A 15,160-nucleotide genomic window follows, 5' to 3' on the forward strand; every position below is an offset into this window, starting at 1 on the left:
AGCATTTTTCTCCTCATGGGCGCCGCCATCTTGGGTTCTGATGTTTCTATAAAGTTATTTCATTTATTATTATCAATAAACGTATTATCTAACTCCATTAAATTTAAAATTGAATTTCCAGATTTATTGCATACTTTTTTTGCTTAAAAAGGAGATAATTTACTCATTACTAAACTATAATCGAGTGATTTTTCCTGTTATTTTAGGAACTTTAAGAGGGCGCTATTTCAAACAAATTTGCCGGGGAAATTCCTTGTTTACAAAATTTGTATGTTGCAGGTTTAGGTTCTTGACTCTGCTGAATTTCCGAACTTTACTGGCTGTGTAACCTCTGTTTACTAATGAAATGGAGGAGGAACAAGTGTCTCATCGCCACAGGGAGGTGATTATGAAAACATTATTAACATTGGCATTACATTGATTTGTTGACTGGCTAGTGAGTCGTTATTACTATTAGTTTAAATTATTTTAAGCTTACCTAGGCTAGCTATAGACGAATCCGACCAGATGATGGTGGATGCGATATCGCTATTTTGACGTCGCCATTGGATTAACACATAATCATGAAATCTTCACAAACAATTCTAAATTTGTTATGTGGTGTCAAAGCAAAATTATCTTACTCTAAAACCGTTGGGGTTCTGCAAAGTACCCCACTGCAAGTATGTTAATTGTCCATTTATAATCGCTAACCGAGTATTGTGAATGGGGCTGTCAGCCCTGTATCTTCGCCAGCCTCGTACGTCCGTGTTGCGTGTCCTATGCCGCCTGAATCCGACCGCGCACTCTCGAAAGGGCGCCCTCTTACATCGCCGCCATTAAGGGGGCCCGGGGGTGCCAGTTGAACCGTCAATGAAGTCATCACCGACCAAAATTTCGCGGTAAAAGGGTATCTTTTTAAGCATAGGCCACGTCCCGCGTGAGACGCGAAAAGGGTCTCAATTTTGGTGTTTTCTGGAAAAAGGGTACCTTTTTACAATAGATATGTCGGCGTTTTGGGTTCATGAAAAATCAAAGTCCAGCATTTGACGTCAGCCGCTGTTTTCGCTCCTGATTGTAAACAACTTCTTACTTCGGGTCTGTAAGTGTAATATATTAGTCTTGTGCCCGGTCTTGTACCATGATTAAAACTCGGTGATGTTTGTGCATGCTGCCGAGCGGGCTGCGTAGAGACGGGCGTAGAGACTACTTAATTTTGTACAAGGTACAGATACTGTGTAATCGGAATGGATTACGACATACGCTTGACTGCTGAACCAGATATGACAGGAACCATGCCTTTTGGAAATCGTGAAGTGACATTTGCCATCGCTGTTTGTCACCCGCAAAAACCGGTTAAACGGGGAAAAAAGTGCTTTATATTTCAGATTTCAGAGCTTAGCGCGGATCATGGATTCGGCCCGGGATTCAGCACTGAAATCAAAGGTAAATAGCTACGCTTATTAAGAAAATGCAATCACGTTTTTCATCGCTTTTGCTGATGTTTCTTGCTTTCTACCGGGATGACCACAATTTTGTGTTAAGGATGATATTCCAGGCTATTTCATATTATAACAGAAATTGTATGTAAAGGGATTGGAAATACACTAGGTAAATATTGCTTTCTACCTCCCATATCGAAAAAACACAACTTTGCGGATACCTATCCGCTACTCAGCGGGTAAGCACCGGCTGAAATGACATGCAAATTAGGTAGATACCGGTAAGCACCGATACCTTTTAGTGGATGCCTCCATGGTATCTGGTCACTTGTGAATAGCCATCGGGTAAGTACCAGATAAGTATCGGGTGCCTATCGGGTGCCTACATGGTATTGTGAATAGCCATCTGGTGAGTACCGGATAAGTACCGGGTGCCTATCGGGTGCCTCCATGGTATTGTGAATAGCAATGGGAAAAGTACCGGTGCCTTTCGGTGCCTTTTGTGGAAAAACTTTTGAGAACCGTTAGTGTATGCGCTACCGGATAACTATCCGATGGCTTTTTGGAGACCACCGGATAAGTACCGATGTCATTTGGCACATTTCAATTGGCATCAATGGTTTTCAACAAACCGCACTTGGTCGGCATATATTTAGGGGCTGTGCAATAATTATGAGCCCCCCGGGGGGTAAAATTTCCAAATGCCTCGCCAAAAATCGCTTGCCCCCCTCGGTCCACTAAAATTCAATTGCCCCCCCTGCATGCCAAATTTTGGGATCCCAATTTACAAACCTTAAATGGTCTAGATACATGTTGCGAGCGCTGCGAGCAGGAAAATTTGCATATTTAAGCGTTTCTGTACTGTTTTCCTAAGCCTTTTTAGAGAGTTTTCTTTAAAATGTGCCCCGTGAATGTGTGCCAAAATCCCCCTCCCGGATGGCAAAAATTGCTTGTCCCCCCCCTTCGGCTCGCTCGCAAAAATTTCTTGGCCCCCACAATTTTACCCTCCCCAGGGCTCATAATTATTGCACAGCCCCTTAGGCAACATTCTTGTGGAAGTTCATGTAAATGAGGCAATACATTGATTGAGTATAACATGGATACAACAAACCGGCGAACATGTGAGCTTTATTTATTGCGGTGCAGTTTTTACTGTAATACGGTACATTGGAATTTACTTTAACACAAAATCTGTAAAACACAATGAATTCCTGAACACTAAATGATTTTGAGTCCCAAGCATAAATTGTACATAACACAAAGTAAAATGCAAAACTAAAATCCAATTAGGCCTGGACAATTTTGTTAAACAAGGTTTCAGATTCCTATAAGTGCCAACCCGGGCCCAGAGGTACACCACCCCGGGGGGGGGGGGGCACTCAACACAAATGACCATATGGGTATGCTCCCCGAAAGACCCCCTTTTGGGTTTCGTAGTCTGAAGACCCCTATATTTGACCAAAATAAAGCTCTGAAAGACCCTTGATTTTGATAATTTCAGCTCTAAAAGACTTATTCCTCATATTTCTTGTTTTTTCAAGCGATTTTCAACCAAAAAGCCAAGAAATACCCTTGATTTTGACTTTTCGCAGCTCCCAAAGACCCCATTTTACTTGTTCACAGCCCGCACGCAGCTCCGAAGACCCCTTTTACCGGATGCACGTCAGCTCCCAAAGACCCACCACTCAAAATTCGGGGAGCATACCCACCAAAAATTTTTGATGTGCCCCCCGGTACACCACATGCTATACTTTTATGCATTGTACAATTATACCTCCGATCTCCAACCTTTTAGACATGTATCAGTAATTGCCAATGATATGAATTCAATTTGCAGTGGCTAGAAGCAAGGTTATCACAGAAAACTAATTTTGGATACTTGCAAGTGCATACTGCCAAATTCAGCAGCCTTTGCACACATTATGTACATGCAGTTGATAAGCTTATAACATTTACTGCTTGAAATGCAACTCTGCAAATCTTTAATTTACCTGTGCATCTACATGTGCATATATATAGTCATTGTAGTCATCTGTAGTATAAAATTCTCCATAAAGAATGAATGATTTGTGTGAAGAGACCAAAACACCACCATCAAGAGAACAGCTTGTTGCATGAATCCAACAGCAAATTTGAAATGGCAGTTGGTGATCATGTGACCTTAGTGGATACCTTTTGGATGCCTCCTTTTATTGACTAAGTTAGTGGATACCTTTTGGATGCCTCCTTTTATTGACTAAGTTAGTGGATACCTTTCGGATGCCTCCTTTTTCTTGACTAAGTTAGCGGGTGCCCTTTCGGATGCCTCCCTTTTATTGACTAAGTTAGCGGATGCCTTTTTGGATAACTTGTTAAGGCACCGGATACCTACCCAGTAGCTCCCAACTCTGACTTTGAGGCATCCGAAAACTAATCCGCTAGCGGGTGCCATCGGATGTCTTTAAAAATGACATCCACAAGGTATCGGATACCTTGCGGATCAGCACCGGGTAGGCATCGGCTACCTTATTTTTTTGATATGGGCTTCGTCAGTGAAAAGGGTCATTGGGACATGTAAGGTCAGTGATATGGGTACCTTTGTTTGCACCATGGCTGTGGTCAGTGATTTGGGTATCCTTTTTCATAGCAGGTCAGTGGTAAGGGTTACCTTTCAGCCCTTGGGCATGTCAGTGTTTTGGGTGAAAAATAAAAGTGTCTGGTCAGTGATGACAACATGCAATGGTATATGAGTGGCACCCCCGGGTAAGGGGGGCCATTACGGGGGCCATTTGTGCAGCATAGCATAGGCAAACAACAACAATACTTTGGATATGCTTCTCTGTTCACTTCACTGTCACCATCATCAAATTGCCATGGCTGCTTAGGCAAATGATGTTCGAGACAGGCCAAAACTAGAATTTCAAGGTAATTTACTTGTCAAAAAAGTGAATTTATGCATCTTTTTTCGCCGTAGCGTAGGCCTAAATATTGTAAACAACAGCTTATTTCATCCGTATGAAAAGTGTTAAAAAGCATCAGTCGCTTAGCTCTGGTTTAAAGAACCGGATAGGCCTACAGGTGTATTGAAAATAGTTTTAACTTTTAAGTAGTATAAAATATCGCAAAATTTTCATCAGAAGTAGAGTTTTAAACTTTAAAAAATGCAAATGATGAATGCTTTTAATTAAGAAGCGACAAAAGAACAAGTAAATTATCGGTCTTTGACTGACGATTTTCTTCTGCGACGAATTGAAAGTCCTATGCGGTAGGCCTACTTCCCCATGAGGCCAATTGAAAAGAAATAACGTCCCCGCCCGATTTGTGAAGATTTTCAAATATTTTTGTTATTTTTCTCCTTTGGTCCCTTTCTTTGTTTCTAAAATTGTTGCAATGAAAAGACATGTTTAGAAGTCTTGCTTACCATTTATAAACATATGTAGGCCTATTGCAAACACTCTCTTCAAGTTAGGGGTAGGCCTAGGGCTTTGGGGAAATAACAAAAAATATTAGGGGCCTCCCGCTTTTATGATGTGTTGCCAAAGCCTTTGCAATTGCAATTTTACACAGAAATGGATGGTAAAAAACAACATATAGGCCTAAATAACAAATAATAAGGGACTCCTCACTGATTTTTGAAAAAGTCCGGACAGCACAAATCTTTGCAGGGTTCTTACACTTCATGAGAAAAAAAAATCCATGACTTCCCATGACTTTAATTAAAGAATTCCATGACTTTCTCTGGTATATAATGCACCAACCATTTTCATACAATTGTACTATTTGTGTACAAACCCTAACCATGCTAAAGTGCACTCTACTTTCAAAATATGCTTTAATTCAACCACCGTCACATTGAAAAAATGACCATAGCAATTGGCATTTATTTTTTTCAAAACAATTTTCAAAGAAGCTCCATTTTCAAGTTACAACACTTTAAAATGTCCACGCTCCCATATTCCACTAACCACGAAGCATTTTTAAAACTTTTGCACTGGCTTTATTAACTAACAATTCATTGATTCAGGTGGACCACCCACCAGAAGCTTTAGGCCTAACATCGGGTTTTGTTAGGGCATGTTTTCAACAAAACAAAAAGAAAAAAACAGAAAAAAACGTAGTGCTAATATTAATTAGAAAACTCTACTGGATGTACATGTATACCAGTTGTCTATGCATGCACTGCAAAAATAGCCCGGGTTAGATAATTAATAGAAAGTATGTGCATGAACCATCTGAAAGTCTGATGAAGTAAATGTGACATCATCAGGGGGGGATGAGTCACTTGTCGGCAATTTTCAATTAGAAGTTTTTTGCATCATTTTCTAGCTGTTTATACAAATGCTACATTTTGATGCAAACTCCATCAAAATCGGACGCCTGGTTACCGAAAGTTATGAGCAATTTATCAATGGCTAAAAACAATGATAAAACAAAAGAATTTGAACATTGTTTTTGCCAATATCTCAAAAACAATATTAGCGACATCCGACTCATTCCCCTTGATCATGTCACAAATTATTTCGGAAATCATGTTGTAGGGCTATTCATGTTAAATAAAAAACCAAAGTGCGTGCATGATCTGAAAGTCGAAACGAAAACGATGTCGGAAATCATCTTAGGCCTATTATTTTGCACCAATAGAGCTAAATAGTTAACTAAATACCTTCAGACAACAAAGCATGTACGTGTAGTAGGCCTAGTTAGATAGTTAAAGGCTTAATGTACGATTTCCTTCAAATTTTAAATTTGTCATTATATACTCAAAATGCTGAAATAATACTAGTATAATGATCGGGAATGGTTTCTGTCCATTTTGAGCTGAAATAACCAGGTAACGTGAAAGAAACACTGCTTGTTATTTTGGCCGCTTAACACGCAGTTCTATGGAGGACATAAAGTCATAATTTCTTGAATTATGACTTTATGTCGAACTATGCTCTGTTTACCTACAAACACAACAAATTTGGCTGATTCCATTTAGGTGCAACTATATTGGAGATCATTCTATAGGTCTATTAAATTAAAAAAAATAATAATGTGCATGCATGATCCGAAAGTCGGAAAGAAAACGATGTCGGAAATCATCTTGTAGGCCTATTATAGAGCTAAATAAATTTAGTTTTACTAAATGGGCAATTCCACGGTAACGGAATGTAACATGTAGGCCTATGTTTACATTTTCAAAAACAAAATTTTGGGCAGAAAATCATGTCTTTTGAAAAAAATCAGTACTGAGTAGTAAACATATTTCAATATAACTGCAATACGCATCAAATTAAAGATATTGTTCTACTCTATCATTTCATACCAAATTTGTAATATTGTGGCACCAGTGTTTTTGGAGATATCAACTATTTTCACCATTTGGAATTTGCTCTCTCTCATACGGAATTGCCCATATAGGCCTACCTTCAGACGACATAGCATGTGTATTATAGCAGTTAGGCCCTAGATAGGTCTACTTAATAAAAAAATATTAATGTGCATGAACCATCTGAAAGTCAGAAGTATTATTTCGAAATCATCTTTTAGGTAGGGCCCATAGGCCTATTAGGCTAAATAAAAAAAATAATGTGCATTCATGTATGATCCGAAAGTCGGAACGAAAAAAATCTTGTAGGCCTATTATTGGCCGGTAAATGCGTGATTTTACTTTCCGATTGAGAAAGTAGGCATAACAATCGGAATGGATTTTAAAAACACGGAAAAGGATATTAAATGAAAAAGCTAATTTAATTATCATTTTTGGTTTAAAATAATATTATTAATCAGAGAAACTTTTTTTGGGGAGCAAATTGTGAAATTCCATGGCTTTCCATGACTTTTAAGATTTTCTGAATTCCATGACTTTGCAGGCCTGGAAAATGAAAAAGCAAAATTCCATGACCCATATACTGAACCCTGCTTTGTTCCCACCTCTAGATCCCTGATTTGAAGTTAAACCTTGTCTAAAATAACACTACCAACATGCCAATATCGGTTGTGAGAGCCGGCGAGTTATGCTATAGGGTCGGGTACCCGTGCCAATGCCGAGTAGGCCTACCAACCAAAAATAAATGACTAGTCAGGTCCAAGGCCTAGCATACCAGGCCTAAAGTTGAGCATCAATATAATTGTAGGTCTAAATGCTCAAAAATGTTCCGACCACAGCCCCTCAAAATAAGGTAGAAAAAAAAAAAAAAAAATTGCAGTATTAACCTGAATAAAATCGGGATTAAAATAGCTTAAAACAGATGAAAGGTGAACATACAGCGTGCACGTGAACTTGAATCAAGCGCGAAATGGCCCCCGGCAATGGCGGACGCAACAGCGCCACCCACGGTTGAGGAGTAGAAACAGCTCCCGTCGGATTCGTGTATAGGATTGATAATTAGATTTATTTATTTGATATTCATCAAACAATATAGTTAAACTACAACAAAATTATTAAATATCATGCATAATACTAGGTGACCCCTAGTGCCGTACTATTACGCTGACTTTCGTATTCGGCGAGGAGGACGATTTCGACCTCCTGGTTTGTGTACAAACAGAGAGGTAGACAAAAAACCGTTCCGCTTGTCCAAACACTCAAGTATCAGAAGGATGGTCCACAATGGAACATTTAGTAAAGACTAAAGAAAAACAGCTAAGGAACAGAGAATGTGAGATCAGAGACTCCTTGAAGCAATTAAATACTACAAAGAGATATGCTGCTAAATTGGAAACTAAAGTTGTTGATCTTGAAACATCTCTGGGACTTTTACAACAAAGACTGCAGTGTTCCACCAAGGACAGGAAAGATAGTGATGTTGATAATCCTTATATAACCTCTCCTAAGGCAAACTTGGAACCAACAAGAAGAACATTGCAGTCATCTAACAGTGAAATAAAACAGACCACGGTTCAACAGCCAGCAGAATGTGCTGGTATGCACAGACTAACACAGGCTACGATTCATCATCATCCTGACCATCACGCCACATGTTCGCAAACCTGTATAGAGCAAAGACTCGATAAGTATGAGCTTGGGGTATTGAAAGAGAGGCTGGCAAGAATTGAAGGACAATTCAGCATTCTTCAGCACAGCATGCCCATGCAACATCTACCCATATTGCCAACCCCTCAGTGGCAGGTGCCGCACCCTAACCTGCAGTTTGGTTTATTCAACCAGCATGGTCTATCTAACCCATATGCACTTCCCAGGCAGCAAGTCATCAATCAGCCATTTGTGCAACCACCGTTTGCTCCACAGTTTAATCCCCTGGCAAGTCACCCTACATTCCCATATTCAGCTCCGCCGCATTTTGGTCGCCCTGGCCAAGCTTTCCAACATCCTTACAGTCATATGACCAGACAGAGTGCTAGGAACGATGTTCGTCATCACATGACTCAAAATAACCCCACTACATGTAGTAAGCCCACGCAAGACCAGAACAGCAAGGCAGGGAGTAGGGGTTATCAAGCGTTAAATAAGCGCAAGGATAGAGATCAGGCTTTAGCAAATGGGCCAAGTGCTTCCGACACCAGTCAAAAGCATAGTAAACTCAACAATGGTTTTGTCCATGGGATGGAGGATGCTGTGATCAAGGAATATAGCACTAGCTATGCTAAACATAAGCAGGCTGACTCCAACAAGGGTCTCAAACGTGGGTCAACTGATGATACTTTAGCCACTGGGCATGTGTCTAGTCATACTGGGCAGAAGCAGGAAGGAATTCCCACTGATCCTACATATGATATAGATGCTGATGCTACTGCCTGCTGGTTCAGTGGTAACATTGTTAACCAGAAGCAAGATGAATTCGCTGTTAGTCATAGACATGAGACTAGGAGCAATGCTGACAGTCATACCAGCCAGAAGCATAATGAGTCTATCAATGATATTGTGCATGCATTGAATGATGCTGTTACTGGTAAGGGGATCAGAACAAACCACACCAGACAGAAACAGGAAGAAATCTTCAGTGGGTTTATCGAGAAGTTGAATGATGGTGAGGTAGTGGATGGACATCCCGCTGGTCACAGCAGTCGGAGGCAAGCTGAAACTATCATTGGTAGGAAGCCTAGGGCTAACCCCAGGAAGTCCCCTGAAGAAAGCCCGCGTAGTGGTTATAAATTTCTTGAGAAAGGTGTTACTACTACAGATATGAGTGTTTACAACACCCAACGTTGTGATGTAATCATTGCTGATACCGTAGACAAAGAAGAAAGCCTCGTCTATGCCACACAGAGTCCTAATAACCCAAACTTGATGAATGGCCATTCCAGTGATCTGCATTCTGCCCAGATGGGAAGTAAGAGAACTTACAACTCAAATAGGTATGATGTGCAATCCCCCAACGACCATTTGTTGAAAACCAATGCGTGCAGAGAACTATCATTGCATAACCAATTTGCCTATGTTAACAAGCCTGAAGCAGTAGATGTACAGGTACAAGATTTTGTAAGGCGATGCAGACCTACACCAGCTACTGCTCAAACACCAAGTAGTCATAATGTGTCTGTGTCTGCTACAGACAGGTGCAATGGGTCCTCACCCTCGCATGTAGAGAAAGCTACCAACTTGAATAGCCAATATTGTGAACATCTCTCTGGATCTCCTGAAGGAGGAAACGGCAGCAGACTACATGTGACAGCGACAACTTTACAATACCAAAGACATGACGCCCAAACTTCCGGGAGTACCAGCTTACAAGATAGAGAGGATCAAGACTATGCAATACCAAGGCTTATACTTAGAAGAAAATCTATTGATCATCCGTCTAAAGCTGACAAGAGCTTTGAAGCGACAGTACCCCATCGTAGGTATCATTACCTTTGAACTTCCGACACAGTTAGCATGCAAGGAGGAAAAGCTCATGACCTTTCTACTGCAAGACATGCTATGGGTAGGCAAAATATTGATTATCTCTCTCAAGCTGACTTAGACCAGGACTGGAGAAATAGTAACGACTATTCAAGCTACTCTTCTACTCCCCTGAATAGAGATACGCAATATAGGATTCATCCAAGGAATGATAGGCCATCAAGTCCATCAGGAGTATCTCCGCAGAGAATGGTGAAGACTAAGGTGTACAGAAGGTCTATGACATCACCATATGGATCCCCTAAGCAACAATTAAATGGTGCACAACAACAGTCTTTTTTAGAAGGGGCCGAGAACTAAAAGAAAGATGGCAAACCCAAGGAGCCAGACCAAAGAGGATCTCAAGATAGCCACTGCAAACATCAAGAACTTCCCATCCAATAAGATTTATGTGCAGGAATTGCTCAAGTTATATGACATTGTATGCATTCAAGAACACTGGCTTTTCAATTTTGAAAAAAGATCCATGGACAATGCCTCAGCTAAACATGTTTGCTTTGCAAAATCAGTAGACGATGATGATCCAATTTCATCACTGCAACGCCTAAGAGGCTTTGGAGGGATAGCAGTTTTCGCTCCAACTTGTTGGGAGGCGAAACCCGATTTATGAAAGATGGGGATCACCGCATCTGTGTTGTTACATTAGATCTACCAGATTGCCATATATGCATTATCAACTGCTACCTACCATGTAGAGGATACAAAACATCGTCTGACATGTATGGCGACTCCCTGGATCAACTGCGAGAGATTATCATCAAATATAGTCAAGCTTATACAATCATCTTGTGTGGTGATATGAATGCTTCAGTGCGCAATTCCAGTGAAATGAATCTGGGGGATCTTCATGACAAAATGCTAAGTGAATTATGCAATAATCTCCAAGTGCACATGACCTGCTTGTAAATCCTCCATCAAAAGCAGCATGGAAAAGCCTCATCAACTCTGCTGTGCTCTCCTTTTGGAACAGTAAGCTAAAGGATGATGCAGTAGGGAAATCATCCCTAAAATATCTCAACATTGATGGATGTGAAATTGGCAAGACACACCCAGCATGGGAAACAGTTGAGCCAAACCAGAGAGATGTTTATAGAGCTTCCATTAAAGCAAAACTCCTGACTGGTACATACAATCTACAAGGCAACCGAGCAAAGTTCAACCAATACAGCATCGACCCCATGTGCCTACTGTGTGGCAAAGCAGCAGAAACCAGGGAGCACTTCCTTGTCTGCTGTTCTGAACTTCACCAACAGAGAGATCCATTCCTCAAGCAATTGGAGACTGTGTGTGAGGGCTTATATCCAGGAAGCTGGGAAAAGATATCAGCGTCATCTGCATCACTTACCCACCTCATCCTTGACCCTACCCACTTCACCTGCTATCCCAATCTGCATGCTTGCACTGAACACATTGCTAGACATCTAGTCTACCGTCTGCATGTTAAGAGGGCTGCTATCATTGCTAACCTGCCTAACAACTAGTCTAGTTCCGCTCATTTATGACTTTTATCATCCTCAACATTGACTTTTTCACTCAACTTTGACTTTTGAACACACTTATGACTTTTACAGATTTCTTTCTTTGAAATCTGGTGCTCCTAATTCACAGGAGGGATTTACGTCAACCAACCAACCAATAGCGTGATTCACGTAACATAAATAGGGATTAAAAAGCAGTCACGTAGAACCATGCGCTTCTATTGTCCAATTTGCCATCAAGATTTCATATGGAAACAGTTCAGACCCAGAACAGGATCATGTCAGAAATTAATATTTTGTTCTGGGTCTGATTATTCGGACTAGGTGACCCCGGCCATCCGGGTACTTATTTTTATTTTATATGACGCTACACTTAACGCTTTTCAACCCACAATAGATCGAGGTGCTAGGAGCAGAGCGACTACAGTCATTGAAGTACAAAGTGCGGACTTGCTCGAGAACTCTAGCTTCGAATTTGCACACGATAGTTACGCATTCGATGCTAGAGTACTTTACTATGGTTTTTCGATCGGACAGCGGTTCAATTTTTTACACGGAGGTTATTTATTCTGTTAATGTTGAAATTTGAATGAAAGTTATTTCGATGAGTCAACTGTATCTTTTGAGCAAGATTTGCGTATTTTGGACAGTCTAAAATTTTGCTGAAGTGTAATTTTAGCAACATTTTTGATGCAATCGCCTGTCGTGATCGGCTGTGTTTACTTCTGACCTTCCATTGCTTTACACGGTGTCATGCTTCAGCGAATCCGACTACATTTTGAATGCAAAGGTCTCTAGCCTAGAATGTGAAGCTATCGGTGAGCAAATTCTTGGCTAGAGTTCTCGAGCAAGTGCGGACGCACGTACATTGTGCGGACTTTGAAGGCATGCATACCTCCCGGCATACCTGCAGCAGAGACGCAGCACTGCGCACTGTTTACGCGAGCTGTATACGCGAGCGTTGTCACTTTGCACTTTAGAGTGGACAAATTATAGTTGAAGACTTGTAGCAGAGCTGACTCAGTTTGTTGACCTCGAATCGAGCAAATTTCTGGGCCGATTTCGGTAAAATAAAGGTTAAATACGTGGCGAAAATTGCGTTTTATGAACATGTAGCATAGGAGAGTCTTGTTGTAGCATAGGATTTTTGTTGTTGGCTGGAGGCCCCATGTCAAGAAGTTATAGAAATGGTAGTATTTTGGCCGATTTGAAAAGGGATAAACCACATAAAACTGAAAACTAGAAATTTGACTTCTGAATCGGATTTATTGTCAACGGAAGTCAACGGCTTGTGAAATCATTCCGGGGTCACCATTAGTGGCTGTGTTACAATATGTGTGGCTCACACAAGGAATATGTAGACACAAGTTATTACGTATGCTGTTTTCAGCGATTGATAAATTGATGCAACTTTGCAAAGAAAAGTCGTATCAACATTGGGTTTTCTGTTTCTGAAAGCTCTAAATGTCCTAAACATACATGTGTAAAACTCATTTTCGACCAGGGGCGACAAGTGACTCATTCCCCTTGATCATGTCACAAATATGAAATCCTTGTAAGGCGCGTGAAAGTCGATTCCGAGTTTATCGTCCCCCGCCTGCGTCACTTTTTGGAAACCAAAAACACCTGTGTCAAATTTTCAAAAATGCCAAAATAATTCATTATTTTCAAAGTATCGGTGTTTTCATCAGTTTTAGCAATTGGAAACATATATTTTTGTTTGTAAAACATATAAAATCATAACTTGGAAGCAAAACCAGGCTCTTTTCTAACTTTTCTAGTCCCTACCCATATAAAAACCTGTTTATAAATAACATGTATGAGTGTGGCTTTAAATCAACATGCATTTTAGGTCAATAATGAAATCTGATGAAATAATGAAAAATGAAAAAGTCACCTCACCAACCCGGGAAAAAAAAGGGACGATAAACTTGGAATTGACTTTCATGGGCCTAATGTAGGTTTCCTAAAAATGTACATACAAAATAAAAAGTTATGTTCAGTTGAATACAAATTGGTGTCAATTTACTACATGCAACACTTTTATGCCCAGCTCATGATATGCATACGTATATGTTCTCACAACACGGTCCAATCTGTTTTTACTTTTCTAGGTACGTGCGTGGTTAGAGAAGGTGTTTGGTGGAGCAGACATACCTCAATATGAAATCAACGAGCACACAATAGATATCCTGTATGGGTTGATGCAAAGAAATCAAGAGAGAGACAGAGACACACAGATCATTATCGATGATTTCAACCAGAAGGCTGAAGAGTATCATGCTGAAGGTATTTTTAACCATTAATTTTAATTAATTAACCATCCAAGATTTTGCTTTGGTACATATCACAATGTTGATCAAATTTTAATCTTTACCCAGAACAGCACATAAACACCAGATGCACTGGGTTTTTTTTTCAACGTGTACAAAAATGTATGTGCTCTAGCTGTTCTTGGTGACAGATTAAAAATTGTTCATCCTATCAACCTCTAACTAAATTTATATAATTTTCATGTCACAAGGTTCTGTGTTGAGTTGTGATAGACTCACATGCTGATTTTGTTGATGTTTAAATCATGTTCTTGTTGTTTGCTTGTGTCTGTGTGAGCAGTGGCGGCGCCAGGAATTTTTTTTCAGGAGATCATTGGGGGGCGAAGTGAATTTCAGGGGGGCAAAATTGGCAAATTTTGCTAAAATTGCCATAAAAAGTGGAAATTGACGGGATTTTTGGGGGTTTGCCTCAAAAGTGGGGGGGGCAAGAAAAATATTTCGGTCAGCAAATTCCCCTTGCCCCCCCCCCACTGTGTGTGAGTTCCCCTTGGCATAGCCAGGATTTGTGCAGGAGGCCAAGACAACAACTTTCAATTGGGAGGGGGGAAATTTGATGAAAATGGGCAAAAAGGCCTACAAATCTTAAATATTTTGGTCAGCGTGGGGAGTCCATGATGGTCCACATTTGAAGAGCTTATTTCCAAACCGTGTTAAGTCACATATCCCATGTTTCTGATTTCCTTGTGCGATATTGCAATGTGTTGTGATGCTAGGTAATAGGTATTATAATTTCAGTTGGATGCACCATTGCAGAGCAAACAGTGGATGGACGCCAAGTAACAATACTGTGTGAGGCTTTTGTCCCAATATTGTTATGCAGCATTGTTATGGTAAATAATAGCTTGTTGATGATACAACTCACAATCTCACAAGTAAATGAGACACATGGGGTTGTGGACTTAACATGGTTTGGAAATAAGCTCTTCATTTAAAGGTAAATGGGGGGCGGGGGAGCTCCCACTTGAATTGGCTACGCCAGTGGTTAAATATACCGGTACAGCATTTTGTGGAGAGTTTAATTATTTTTCCATACTGCACAATGTTCCTCTTCCTGTCCCAAAATTTCACAGTGGATCAAGTTTGATTTGTTTGATCAGGTCA

At 40.4% G+C, this 15,160-nt stretch overlaps 1 protein-coding gene across 1 annotated transcript in view; it reads left to right on the plus strand.

Annotated features, from left to right (window-relative positions):
• Positions 1–228: 228 nt before the first annotated feature.
• The window catches only part of LOC140171126 (HAUS augmin-like complex subunit 1), a 30,470-nt gene continuing 15,538 nt past the window's right edge, over positions 229–15,160 (plus strand). The window contains exons 1-2 of the mRNA XM_072194309.1: positions 229–382; positions 13,841–14,015. Of these exons, the coding sequence (XP_072050410.1) occupies positions 347–382; positions 13,841–14,015 (211 nt within the window). The 5' untranslated portion in view covers positions 229–346. The remainder of the gene's footprint in view (positions 383–13,840; positions 14,016–15,160) is intronic.

The sequence above is a fragment of the Amphiura filiformis genome, chromosome 15 (genome assembly GCF_039555335.1).
Source record: "Amphiura filiformis chromosome 15, Afil_fr2py, whole genome shotgun sequence".
Lineage (NCBI taxonomy): Eukaryota > Metazoa > Echinodermata > Ophiuroidea > Amphilepidida > Amphiuridae > Amphiura > Amphiura filiformis.